The following is an 11,464-nucleotide window of genomic DNA, read 5'->3' as shown; positions in this document are numbered from 1 at the left end:
ACTCTCTGTAAATCTCATTCACCCTGGATGACACCTGAAATTCGTGGACTCATTCGCAACCGGAATAGGCTTCGTATGAAGCTTCGGCGCTTGAATCCTCCCGATAATTCCCTTGATCAGGAATATTGTGCTGCTCGTAGCCTTGTGAAACGACTTATTATAGCAGCTAAGGAGAGATACTGTTTGGAGGTTATTAACTCATGTGACTCGTCGCGGTCGCTATGGAATTGCTTGAGAAGCTTGCATATAGTTGGGCAAAAAAGGATGATTTCATCTTCCTTTTGTGCTGAGGATTTTATTAAACATTTCTCCAGTAATTTTTTACCATATTCCAGCGCACCAGATGAGTCTCTTTCTCGTCTTCCTTGTGATATCACGCCACCTTTGTTTAGCGATTCCAACTTTTATTTCTCTTATTTGATTTTCCCACCTTTTTAAGTTTTTACAGGTTCTCCACCTCTCTTGTCTCAGGTAGCGATGAAATACCTTCTCGTCTGCTTGCTAAATTTTCTCCTGCTATTGCTAGTGTCTGTATGGAGTTATTTAATCGATCTTTGACCTATGCGTATTTCCCTCATGCTTGGAAATCTACGTTTATCACTGCTGTAACTAAATTACCAAGTCCTTCTGACGTTTCGCACTTTCGTCTTATTTCTATATTGCCTGAGCTTTCCAAGGTGCTAAAGAGGATTGTGCACAGTGACACACTTAAGTACCTTAAATCAATTGGTTTTAAAGATGATGCGCAGTTCGGTTTTACCCCTGGACGTTCAACACAGGATGCCCTTATAACATTAACTGACTTTGTTCGTCTTGGAACTGATAAGCGTAAGATCTCTATACTTGTTCTCTTTGATTTTTTTAAGGCTTTCGACACTGTTAACCATGTTCTGTTACTAAAAAAACTGTCAGCCTTGGGGTTTTCTGTGTCGGTCTTAGAATGGTTTTGGTCATACCTTTCAGGTCGTAAGTGTGCTGTGAGGCATAATTATCAGCTTTCGTCATGGATGCCGATGGCATCTGGTGTTCCGCAGGGTTCCATACTTGAACCGCTTTTGTTCCTTTTATACATTGCGGATATAAATTCACTCTTTCCTGACTGTTTACTCATAAAATACGCTGATGATATTCAGATCTGCGCCCAGTGCGATCCATCCGAAATCAATCAGTGCATTTCCGCTATTAATCATTCCATTAGTCGATTGGTCGACTAGTCTCATGAAAATTATCTTTTACTCAATCCCATTAAAACAAAGGCCATGATTTTGGGTTCTTCCAGATATCTTAATGGGATTGATCTGTCCGGGTTGGATCCTCTTTTGGTCAACACTAGTGTTGTCCCATTTGTATGCTCTGTCCTTAACCTTGGGGTACATATTATGGCTAATCTTAGCTGGAGGGATGCAGTTAGTGACAGTTGTAAGCGTATCTATCGTACCCTTTACCAGTTGAGGTTTAGCCAAGGCTGTCTTACTACTGTGATTCGACTCCAATTGGTTAAATCTCTTATATATCCGATAATTGATTATTGCGCACTAGTTTTTACGGATATTTCTGACGAGGAGAACACTAGACTCCAGTGTGCCCTTAATTCTTGTATACGATTTGTTTATGGCGTTCCCAAATCTGAGCACATAACACCGTATTTCAAGAGAGCTAACCTCCTTAAAGTCAGTGAAAGACGTCTTTACTTTCTCGGGGTCACTGTCTATAAAGCCTATTACTTGCCTGACATTACCCCTTTCGGGAATCTCTTTAAAGGGATTAAAAATGTTAATAGCAGTGCTTTCTGCACTCGTAGCTCGCGACTATACTTTAAAATTCCCACATGCCTTACTGTCGCTTATCAGTGATCTTTTGTCGGTTCTGGGGTTCGTTTCTGGAATTCTCTTCCCACTCGACTTTGGGAGCTTAGTTTTCTTTCCCGCTTTAAGATGGAATTATTTTTATATATTTTCCACCTATCGAACTAAGTATTTATTGCTCTTTCTCTTATTTCTTAAGTTTCTTAGTTGTTAAGTTTTCATTGCGACTGATTACCTATTACTGCTTATTTATTTGCAGTTAATTATTTTTTATGTTAAATCTTTTCCTTGAGAGCGCTCAAGGGGTGAGTACCCTCTCTTTGCGGGGCCTTCTCTGAGGCTTTATCATTTTGGGCTACTCACCCTTTCTACTTTTCTTATCTTTATCTTTGTTATGCTCTTTACCTTCGCACAAATGGGGCCACGCCCTTGTACGATTAATAAAATTTTAATTCTAATTCTAATTCTAATTCTCTCTCTCTCTCTCTCTCTCTCCCTCTCCTGCTCGGCTCTCTCCTGCTCGGCTCTCTCACTCTCTTTCTCTAGTTCTTGCCCTGAGAGTTGGCCCGAACGGCGGTTGTTCTCCGCTGTCCGGTATGGGTTCGCGGAAGGGCGGCAGTCGTTGCACTTCTCCACTGCAACATTTATTTCTCTGCGGCGGCTGCTGCTCTGTCGCGGCTTGATATCGGCGGCGGGGCACAATTCGGCACTATATATGTCACCTAAGACCTCCTAACTACGTGTGTCGGGGCAGCTCGCGGAAGCAGGTAAGGCCCTACGCCTGCCCCGCCGCTGCCCCGCTACACCCATCGCGCGAAACTAGGAAACCGACAAGTTATCGATTCTAAATCAATAACTCATCGGTTGATAACCTCCTAGTTCGTACACGACACGCCTATCTAGCGCTTGAGAATAGCAAAGCGCTAGATGGCAGCAATTGTAACGCTGCGGGAACGCAACGTTACACTGCCTAAAAGGATTTGCCAGTAAAACTAAGCAATTGCTAGACCAGATTCTAGTTTATAGTGACTAGAAGGTGATATGATCACCTAATGAAGTATTTTGTAATGCACCAAGCAAATTGTAATAAACTTTAAAAGAAAATAGGATAAGTATTTACTAACTTATCTGAAATTTCTTCGTACATAAGAGCGTGCAAAGACTATGAATAAAAATCTACAGCATTAACAAAAAATTATTCTTAATTTTGTAGCTTGTCCTTTCATAAAATGAAAAAAAGGCTCATTTATTCTTAAAGGGATCCTTCAGGCTCTCCACTCATTAGGCCGAAATTTCGAAAAAAGACTATGGCTTTACTTGAAAACCAATTTTCGAGTCACTTTGTTCTTCCAATGATGCAGCAAACTGCTCAATGTGATAAAGCAATAAGGTTTTCAAAAATAGAGAAAATAAGATTTCCTAAAATAGCTTTTTGAATATAATACTAGTTTTTTGACTACCTTAGAACAGTTCATATGTCGCGGCGTCGTAAAGATAAAACGACTTGTAATTTAATCTACGAATAACGCCGTATTATTTTTCAGACTTTTCAATTAAATAGGTGCTATCGAGGATCCTTTTAAAAATAGGCAAAAAATAGATTTCATTAGCACCAGGATCAGGAATGTAAAACATTAGGATGTAATATTAATAATCGGCGTAGTTGCGTGAGAGTGTGTATGAGTGTACGATAATTCGGAACGACGGAGAAGTACAAATTTCTTTTGTATTTTAAAGGGAAACTGTCAATGAAAATGAGAGTGAAGAAATTTTTCCGTTGAATCAAAGCCCTGATTCATCGGTTTAAAATTCATTTATCTCAGCAATGATGCTTTTTCGGAACTTATAGTATGACTTTTCTACTTAGTTTAGCCCCAAGAATATGTAGTTAAAATTAAAAACATCATTGGTGTTACACACTATATAGAAAGATTAGGTACTATTATGTATCAGATAAGCTTTAAGTAGCAAAGCAACAATTGAAAGGTAAATTATATTGTACAATTCGTATCCAATTTTAATTCAAACAAATTTTCACTTTGTTAGTATTTGTTTATAATATAATTTTATGTTCTTTACATGTTATTTCAGAAAGAAGAAGGAGCATCTAGAATAGTGGAAAATTGACTTAGCTGTAACATGCTTACGTAAAGATATGCAGATAATACATTTGAACATATGAAAAGATTCGGTGACTAATTTTAAAGAGGATAGAATGTTGTAGTAATAATGTAGATTTCCTCATTTAAATTTGTCATTAATTAGTGTATATGTATATTTACATAGTACACTCCGGGAAATATATTCTGTCCAACTTATAACCAAATGTTTTAAAAGGCCGTACTTTAATAGCGGTCAACACTTTTCCACATCACGCTGGTTACCTGGTTTAGCACCGAGTCCCGAGCAATAAACCGAGAACAATCGAAGAACCCCATAATATACCTGATACTCTAATCACTAATCCAAAATTACAATTATTATATTTTTAATCAAACAGATTTGAAATTATTATGAATTCATTGCTTGTATTTTTAACATGAAAATGAATCCTAAAATGACGTTATTCGGACTATTATTTCTATATTAGTTATATCTTGCATCTCTCATTTTATTAAAACCTGTTAAAAATCAAATATATTTTATTCCAATATGTCTATAAATAATCCAAATAAGCATCAATTAACCCGTAGCAGAATCATACTAAAAAAATTGAAACTTTTAATTTTATGAGATAATTACCCTTTTTCTTTTTGAAGATAGTATTTTAAAATATTTACATTTATTTATCAATTATATCTTAAACTAAAATTTATATTTGTTAATTTTTTAATAATATTGTGCGAGACAGTGCCCAAGTAGGTTCCAGCCCTGTGGTCAGAAGGGAAGGTTATATCTGAGAATAACGTTCGAAGACATATGTAAGGAGGTAAAAGTGTCTTTATTAAATAAATAAATGTACAAATATATTTACAAAGAACCGCTAGACTAAATGATAGACTTCCTAGGGAATTTGTTGTCGTCAAATTCTAGGGAATTTCGGTAATCGAAGATTCCTAAGAACCCCAAAGACTAGAATTCCCCAGGAAGGAACGCGGCCTTATCAACTCCCGGACTGGACAATTTTCCCTAGGGTATTCCCTAGTAAAATCCCCAGCCACGGGAGGAAGCGAAGTAGGAGAGGTGGATTTAGGGAAGGGGAAGTCCCCTTACCCCTCAGCCCCTTCTCCCAGAGCTATGGTGGCTCCGAGCCACCCCAACCCCTAGGGTGAGTCTACCCCTCCCACTACCCGACTCGTCGAGAGCCCTGGATTTGAGGGTCGGAACACTGGGTCCGAGGTAGTCCTCGGAGGCAGTGTGGAGGGGAAGGAGAGGGTTGGACTTCTCCCGGGCAGTCCCCGGAGAAATTTCCCTTAGGAGGGAGGAAATGCCGCAGAGGGGTAGTCCCCTCTTGGTTGGCAGTGGGTGGTGGGTGATACTTACCAAAGTATGTACCCGTAGAGTTCGCCGGTGGAGGCGCTCTTTTGAAGGCCGTGGAGGCGCTGCCGTTGAGGCGTCAAAAATAAAGCCTAGAAGGCGTCAAAACCTGCTGCTGTTGCTGCTGCTACGCTGCTGTCGAGCAAGTGTTGGGGTGCGATGGGTCCTTATCAAGGACCCATCTATATAATTACGCGACACTAATCTTGCCAGCGAGAGAGCTGCCGCGGGCGCTGGCCACCTAGTGGCCAAGCGCGCAAGTAGTGTCGCTTCGCGGCCGCGATGCGCCAGGGCCAGAAGACGCGCAAGCGCGCCGCGGAGAGAGAGAGACAGATAGAGCGGCTAGACGCTGTCGGTCTAGCCGTCTATTGTGAGCGCAATAGAGATGGGAGATATAACAGAGAAATGCGGAATCTACTTCGCAACATTTTCTGCTCCTCCCAATCTCGAACAAACTCCCCCCGTTGACGCGATGGCGTTAAGACAAGGAAGAAGAAAATTAACTCAGTTTAAAACAAGTTTATTTACAAAAATAAAAATAAAAGATATAAAACAGAACAGAACGACCTGAAGAGTCCCAGGACGCCCGAGAGAGGAGGTGGTAACCTGAAGAGTCCCAGGAAGCCAAGAAGGAGAGAGTTAAGCGACCTGACGAGTCCCAGGAAGCTTGAGAAGGAAAGATAACAACCTGAAGAGCCCCAGGAAGCTTGCGAAGGAAAGTGGCAACCTGAAGAGTCCCAGGATGCCGGAAAGCAGGGTGAAGATAGACCCTGATACGACCCAAAGTGAGGGCTAAGAGGGGAGTTTACAGAGTTGCGAGAGACTCCGTTGAATCTCTTTTCTCGCGGTTTTAAGGACAGCTACGCGAGCTACTCCGTCCACCCCAGGAACTAGTTTGAGAATCCGCCCCAAGGTCCACATACGGGGAGGATTGTTAGGTACTTTGACAAGCACTAAATCTCCTTCACCGAATTCCGAGTTAGAGTTCTGCCATTTCGGCCTATGTTGCAGAGTTTGTGAGTATTCGGAAGACCACTTCTTCCAAAAGGTCTCGGTGATTCGATTCACGGTTTGCCAACGGTTTAATGATGATTCGCGTAAATCCAAGGTGGATAATTCAGGTGGGGAATTTAACGCCCGTCCTGACAAAAAAATGCCCCTGAGTGAGTACGTCCAACGACTCTGGATCATCATGTAACCGCGATATAGGTCGTGAATTTAAGCAGGCCTCAATCTTGGTAAGTAGTGTGGTCAATTCCTCGAAATTAGGCACGAAAACTCCGATGGAGCGCTTCAGGTGGTGCTTCATACTTTTTACAGCACTTTCCCAAAGACCACCCCAGTGGGGAGTAGCGACCGGGATGAATTTCCACTCGATTTCGCTGAGGGAATCTGTTTTCTGAGAGCGGGCGGCTTCTAAGGAGCATTGGTAGGCGCGTTTTAGCTCAGCGTCTGCCCCTTGGAAATTAAGGCCGTTGTCTGAGTACATGACGGCGGGTTTTCCACGACAAGAAATAAATCGAGACAGCGCGGCGAGGAAGGCCTCGGTGTCCAGTCTGGAGACGAGTTCCAAGTGAACAGCACGGGTAGCTAGGCATACGAATACCGCCACGTAGCATTTGACGGACTTGGCATTGCGACCGTGGTGTAATTATACCAAAAAGGGCCCGGCATAGTCTACTCCGGTGTGTTCGCAGGTAAAGCTGCGAGAAACCCGAGCGGCAGGAAGTGAACCCATGAGTTGGGTGCCGAGTTTAGCGCGTTCGCGGGCACACGTGATGCATTTATGAACGCATGCCTTTACAAGAGTGCGTGCATTCACGACCCAAAACTTTTGTCGCAACGTAGACAAAGTCAATTGCAGTCCCCCGTGAAGTGTATCTAGGTGAGTTTGCCTAATAAGAATGGCCGTTAAGTGGCAATCCGGAAGAATAATGGGGTGTTTCATTTGTTCAGAAATTTCGGCGTTCCGAAGCCGCCCTCCTATTCTTAGGATTCCTTGTGAATCAGTTACCGGATATAATGAAAGAAGCTTTGAGCGCGACGGTATACGTGACCCATGATTCAAGGCTGAAAGCTCGTCGGCGAAGTGTGTCCGTTGAACCACCTGTACGATAGCGACTATAGAATCGCGAATCTCTGAAGCGGACAGGAGGGAGTCCTCCCATTGGCCGGTTTTCCTGGTCCGCTGGACAAATCGAAGAACATAGGCCATAACTCGGACCAGTTAAGACCCAGACGAAAATTTATCAAAAAACCAACACTGGGCTTTGTCCATTTGAGCGGTTAACGCTACCTTCCGACTTTCTTCCGCGGTTTCAAAAATCTGAACGGGATTTACGGTGTGCTCACGGAGGAAAGCAGGCCCATGCCACCAAAGTGAGTCCTCTGATAACTGTTGAGCACTAGTTCCTCTTGAACACAAGTCTGCAGGATTCGATTTAGTGGGTACATAATGCCAGCTGGCTTCCGATAAATGTGTTTGGATATATGAAACGCGATTGGCCACAAACGTCTTCCAATGTACGGGTTGCTTTGCTATCCACGCTAAAGCGACCTGCGAATCTGAATACCAACGAATCGCATCACAACTCCCGACCAAGCTTCCCTTGACGTGAACCAATAATTTTACAAAAAGGGCAGCGGCGACCAACTCCAGACGAGGGATTGAAGTGGTCTTGATCGGAGCGACCTTTGTTTTGGACATTACTAAATGTACCGAGAGTTGACCGTCCTCATCAGTGAGGCGTTCATAAACGACCGCGCCGTACGCAAGTTCTGAGGCGTCGCAAAATCCAATTAACTTGCGTTTTCCAGTAGTAAGCGATTGTCCAGTCCACCGTGGGATCCGTAAAGTCTGTAAGTCTCGGAGCTGCTCATAGCACTTGAGCCATTTTGACTGAATAGGCTCGGGAATTTCTTCATCCCAAGAGAGTTTAAGCAACCAGGTGGATTGCATTAACTGCTTTAAGGTGATGACTATTGGAGAGATCCATCCCAATGGATCGAAGATCTTGGCATTCTCTGATAAGAGGATGCGTTTGGTTAGTACACCAATGTGAGAAGGAGAAGCACGGAAGCGGAAGCTATCATCCCCGTGATCCCAATATATGCCCAAGACTTTACTTGATCCAGCAGGATCCTCAAAGAAAGAGTGCAGCTCGGTAGGTTCAAGCGGGGAAGACCCCGGTTGATTGAATGCCCATTTGCTTAAGGAGAAGCCCCCTTTCGCCAGTAGAGCGATGAGTTGTTCCCTGACCGAACTAAGTTGCTTTAAGTCATGGGCCCCAAAAAGTATGTCGTCTACATAAGTAGAATTTAACAACACATCCTGTGAGAGAGGGAAGTTAGCTCCGTTCGTGTAAGCTAATTCGCGCAAAACTCGCGAGGATAAGAACGGTGCCGGTCCCGTACCGTAGGTCACCGTGTTGAGTTCGAAAGCCTGAAGCGCACCGGAATCAGTCTTTCATAAAATGTTCTGATACTTGCGGTCCTCAAAACGCACAAGAATCTGTCGGAACATCTTAACAATGTCTGTCACGCCTACATATCGAAAGGAACGCCAATTCATCAGGATCCGCGTGATGTCCTGTTGGAGTTTGGGTCCAATGAATAACGTGTCGTTAAGCGATACGCCAGTAGAGGTTTTAGAAGATGCGTTGAATACAACGCGAATCTTTGTTTTCTGGTTCTCGGTCTTAAAAACTGCATGATGAGGCAGAAAGACGCGAAAATCAGAGTTCAAAGGAACAGGAGACATATGTCCTAACACTTGATACTCCTGTAAGAATTGAGAATAACTTTCAGCTTGTTCTGGAGAGGTTTCCAATCGCCGAAGTATTCGTGTTAAGGTTTTCTCTGCTACCCGAGAGGAAGAACCTAAGCTGTGCTTCTCGATGTCGGATCGAAAAGGTAAAGCAACGACAAAACGACCTGAAGAGGTGCGTGATACCGTATTCACAAATTGTTGTTCACAGAGGGAGTCCTCTGTGGACATGGGTTTGATTTCCGGAACTTCTTCCAGTTCCCAGAAGTCGCGAAGAGTTTTTTCTACCTCAAAGCAATGATGCACCGTGACACTATGAGAGCGACCAGCCCTGGGTACGACCCCCGAAACGATCCAACCGAAAATAGTCCGCTGAGCAAGCAACGTATGATCAGGAGAATGCATGTACGGGCCTTCCATCAATGCTGCAAGATAGTCTGCACCAATGAGCACATCAATTGGAGCCCTGGTTGAAGCGAAGTTATCAGCCAGATCAATTTTGCTAAGTGCTGGAAAGGACGACGGAGAATAAGTCGGAGGCATATACTGAGTAATCCTTGGTAAGATCAATGCAGTTACGTCCAACGAGACACCGTGTCGTGATAAAGAATGAAGCGTAATCTGTACCTCTGCTCGAACGTTTTGAGCCGAATTCAGAGAGACGCCATGAATGGTTGCGTTGACACGTTTTCGTGATACCCGTAGTTGCTTAGCTAGATTTTCCGAAATGAAGGAAGTTTCGGAGCCCGTGTCAACTAAACCGCGGACTATAATACGAGAACCGTCATGAGCGTCGATTCTGGCAGAAAAGATGGCCAATAGCACTGATCGGGTGTAGGAAACACTAAGATGTGTTGTAGTATTCGAGCTAGAGGGTTCTGGCGCGGAAGAGGAGTTGACCACGGGGGTAGACCCCCGTGCCTTGCTCCCCCCGGTGCCAGATTTGTCAAAATGTAATAAAGTATGATGCATTTTACTACATTTCCTGCATCGTGACGAAGAAGAGCAATTGGAGCAACTATGCCCGGGCCTCAGACAGTTGATGCAAAGATTCTGTGAAAATGCGAACTTTGAACGGGCCTGAGGGGTCAATGCAAGGTAGTCCTTGCACTGATACAAGAGATGGTTACTACCACAGTGAGCGCAACCGGTACTATTCACGCTAGTAGCGTGTGACTTCAAGGATCTCCCCGTATCCCTTTTGGAAGTTTTAGGTTTGTTACCTAATGATTGCAAGGAGTTAATATGACGCGTTAGAAACTCAGAGAATTGAATGAACGAGGGATAATCCTTGCTGCTTCCTAGATACATTTCCCAGGCTAAACGAAGGGTGTCATCCAGTTTGTTCTTCAGCGAATGAACAATTATGGGATCCCATTGATCGACGCCGTATCCCATAGTTTTAAGGGCGTTGAGAGCAACCGTAACTGAGTCCCTAACTTCTTTCAGAACCTTAAAATTGTCACCCCGAAGCGTGGGTACTTGCGAGATTTGATCTAAGAACGTATCCGTGATCATCCGTTTGTCAGTGTACCGAGCTACCAGAGTGTCCCATGCTATCTCATAGTTCTCGGAGGTGATCGCTAAAGATTTAATGACCGTTGCTGCTTCTCCTTGTAGACAGGATTTTAGGTAATGGAACTTGTCCCGACCGGAGACATACACCTTGTCGTGATCAATGGAACTAAACGTTTCATAAAAGTTGTTCCATTCTAAGTAATCCCCGGAAAACTTTGGTAAATCGATAACTGGAAGCCTAATGTGGTTTATTTCGCCTGAAGGCGCAGTGGGACCTGATGCCGACATACCCTGATTGGGTCGAAGTTCATCTAGATGTCCTAGAATGAATTCTTCCGCGTCACTATGGGCATCAAGGGCCGCTTGATACCAGCTATCGGTTACGTACTCCATTTTAGCTAATTCGGCCGGTTTAGTGTGAGTAGCGATCTTAACGTGAGTTTTATGCAACACGTTAAGCCACTTTTCTAAGGCTGCTAGCCTATCCTCCAAGAAGGGACGGGTGAAATTGTGGACTCCACGCTTCTTAATGTTAACGACCAACCGAACGAATTCATCCCAAATCATGGGCACGTAATTGATTGCTTCTAATAATTCCCCTGCGCTAGCCATTTTGAAACTCTATTCCAGAACAACCACAATCCAAATCACAGTCCGGAATGCCCACTCAGGAACACTGATGCACTTCGAACGTTTTTTGCCGGAAATCCGGCTCGAAGGACCAAAAATTTGTGCGAGGACAGTGCCCAAGTAGGTTCCAGCCCTGTGGTCAGAAGGGAAGGTTATATCTGAGAATAAAGTTCGAAGACAAATGTAAGGAGGTAAAAGTGTCTTTATTAAATAAATAAATGTACAAATATATTTACAAAGAACTGCTAGACTAAAATAATAGACTTTC

General features: G+C 43.6%; 2 protein-coding genes across 2 annotated transcripts; both read right to left on the bottom strand.

Moving 5' to 3' along the window:
* Nucleotides 1-6,074: 6,074 nt before the first annotated feature.
* On the bottom strand, nt 6,075-7,497 carry LOC136785349 (uncharacterized). The gene is made up of 3 exons (XM_066746395.1): nt 6,997-7,497; nt 6,511-6,909; nt 6,075-6,464 (listed from the first exon to the last, which is right to left on the bottom strand). The coding sequence occupies exons 1-3, from the start codon at nt 7,495-7,497 to the stop codon at nt 6,075-6,077; spliced, it is 1,290 nt and encodes a 429-aa protein (XP_066602492.1).
* Nucleotides 7,498-7,509: 12 nt separating this feature from the next.
* Nucleotides 7,510-11,178, bottom strand: LOC136785348 (uncharacterized). Its single transcript, XM_066746394.1, has 5 exons — nt 10,166-11,178; nt 9,676-10,033; nt 8,788-8,979; nt 8,547-8,724; nt 7,510-8,201 (listed from the first exon to the last, which is right to left on the bottom strand). The coding sequence occupies exons 1-5, from the start codon at nt 11,176-11,178 to the stop codon at nt 7,510-7,512; spliced, it is 2,433 nt and encodes an 810-aa protein (XP_066602491.1).
* Nucleotides 11,179-11,464: the final 286 nt, after the last annotated feature.

Source organism: Prorops nasuta, unplaced genomic scaffold, assembly GCF_024137725.1.
Source record: "Prorops nasuta isolate Cenicafe-Biocafe unplaced genomic scaffold, Cenicafe_Pnas_1.2 PNAS00269, whole genome shotgun sequence".
In the NCBI taxonomy this organism is placed as follows: domain Eukaryota; kingdom Metazoa; phylum Arthropoda; class Insecta; order Hymenoptera; family Bethylidae; genus Prorops; species Prorops nasuta.
This window is presented reverse-complemented; position numbering and strand designations above follow the sequence as displayed.

What these genes read in the sequence shown, in the direction of transcription:
- LOC136785349 (XM_066746395.1), bottom strand. Translation starts at nt 7,497, where the DNA reads ATGGCCTATGTTCTTCGATTTGTCCAGCGGACCAGGAAAACCGGCCAA. An exon ending in GTTCACTTCCTGCCGCTCGG is followed by an intron (nt 6,910 to 6,996) that starts GTTTCTCGCAGC and finishes CGCAATGCCAAG; the next exon opens with TCCGTCAAATGCTACGTGGC. An exon ending in CACTACTTACCAAGATTGAG is followed by an intron (nt 6,465 to 6,510) that starts GCCTGCTTAAAT and finishes ATGATGATCCAG; the next exon opens with AGTCGTTGGACGTACTCACT.
- LOC136785348 (XM_066746394.1), bottom strand. Translation starts at nt 11,178, where the DNA reads ATGGCTAGCGCAGGGGAATTATTAGAAGCAATCAATTACGTGCCCATG. An exon ending in TGTGGTAGTAACCATCTCTT is followed by an intron (nt 10,034 to 10,165) that starts GTATCAGTGCAA and finishes GTCACGATGCAG; the next exon opens with GAAATGTAGTAAAATGCATC. An exon ending in AGATGTTCCGACAGATTCTT is followed by an intron (nt 8,725 to 8,787) that starts GTGCGTTTTGAG and finishes GGTGCGCTTCAG; the next exon opens with GCTTTCGAACTCAACACGGT.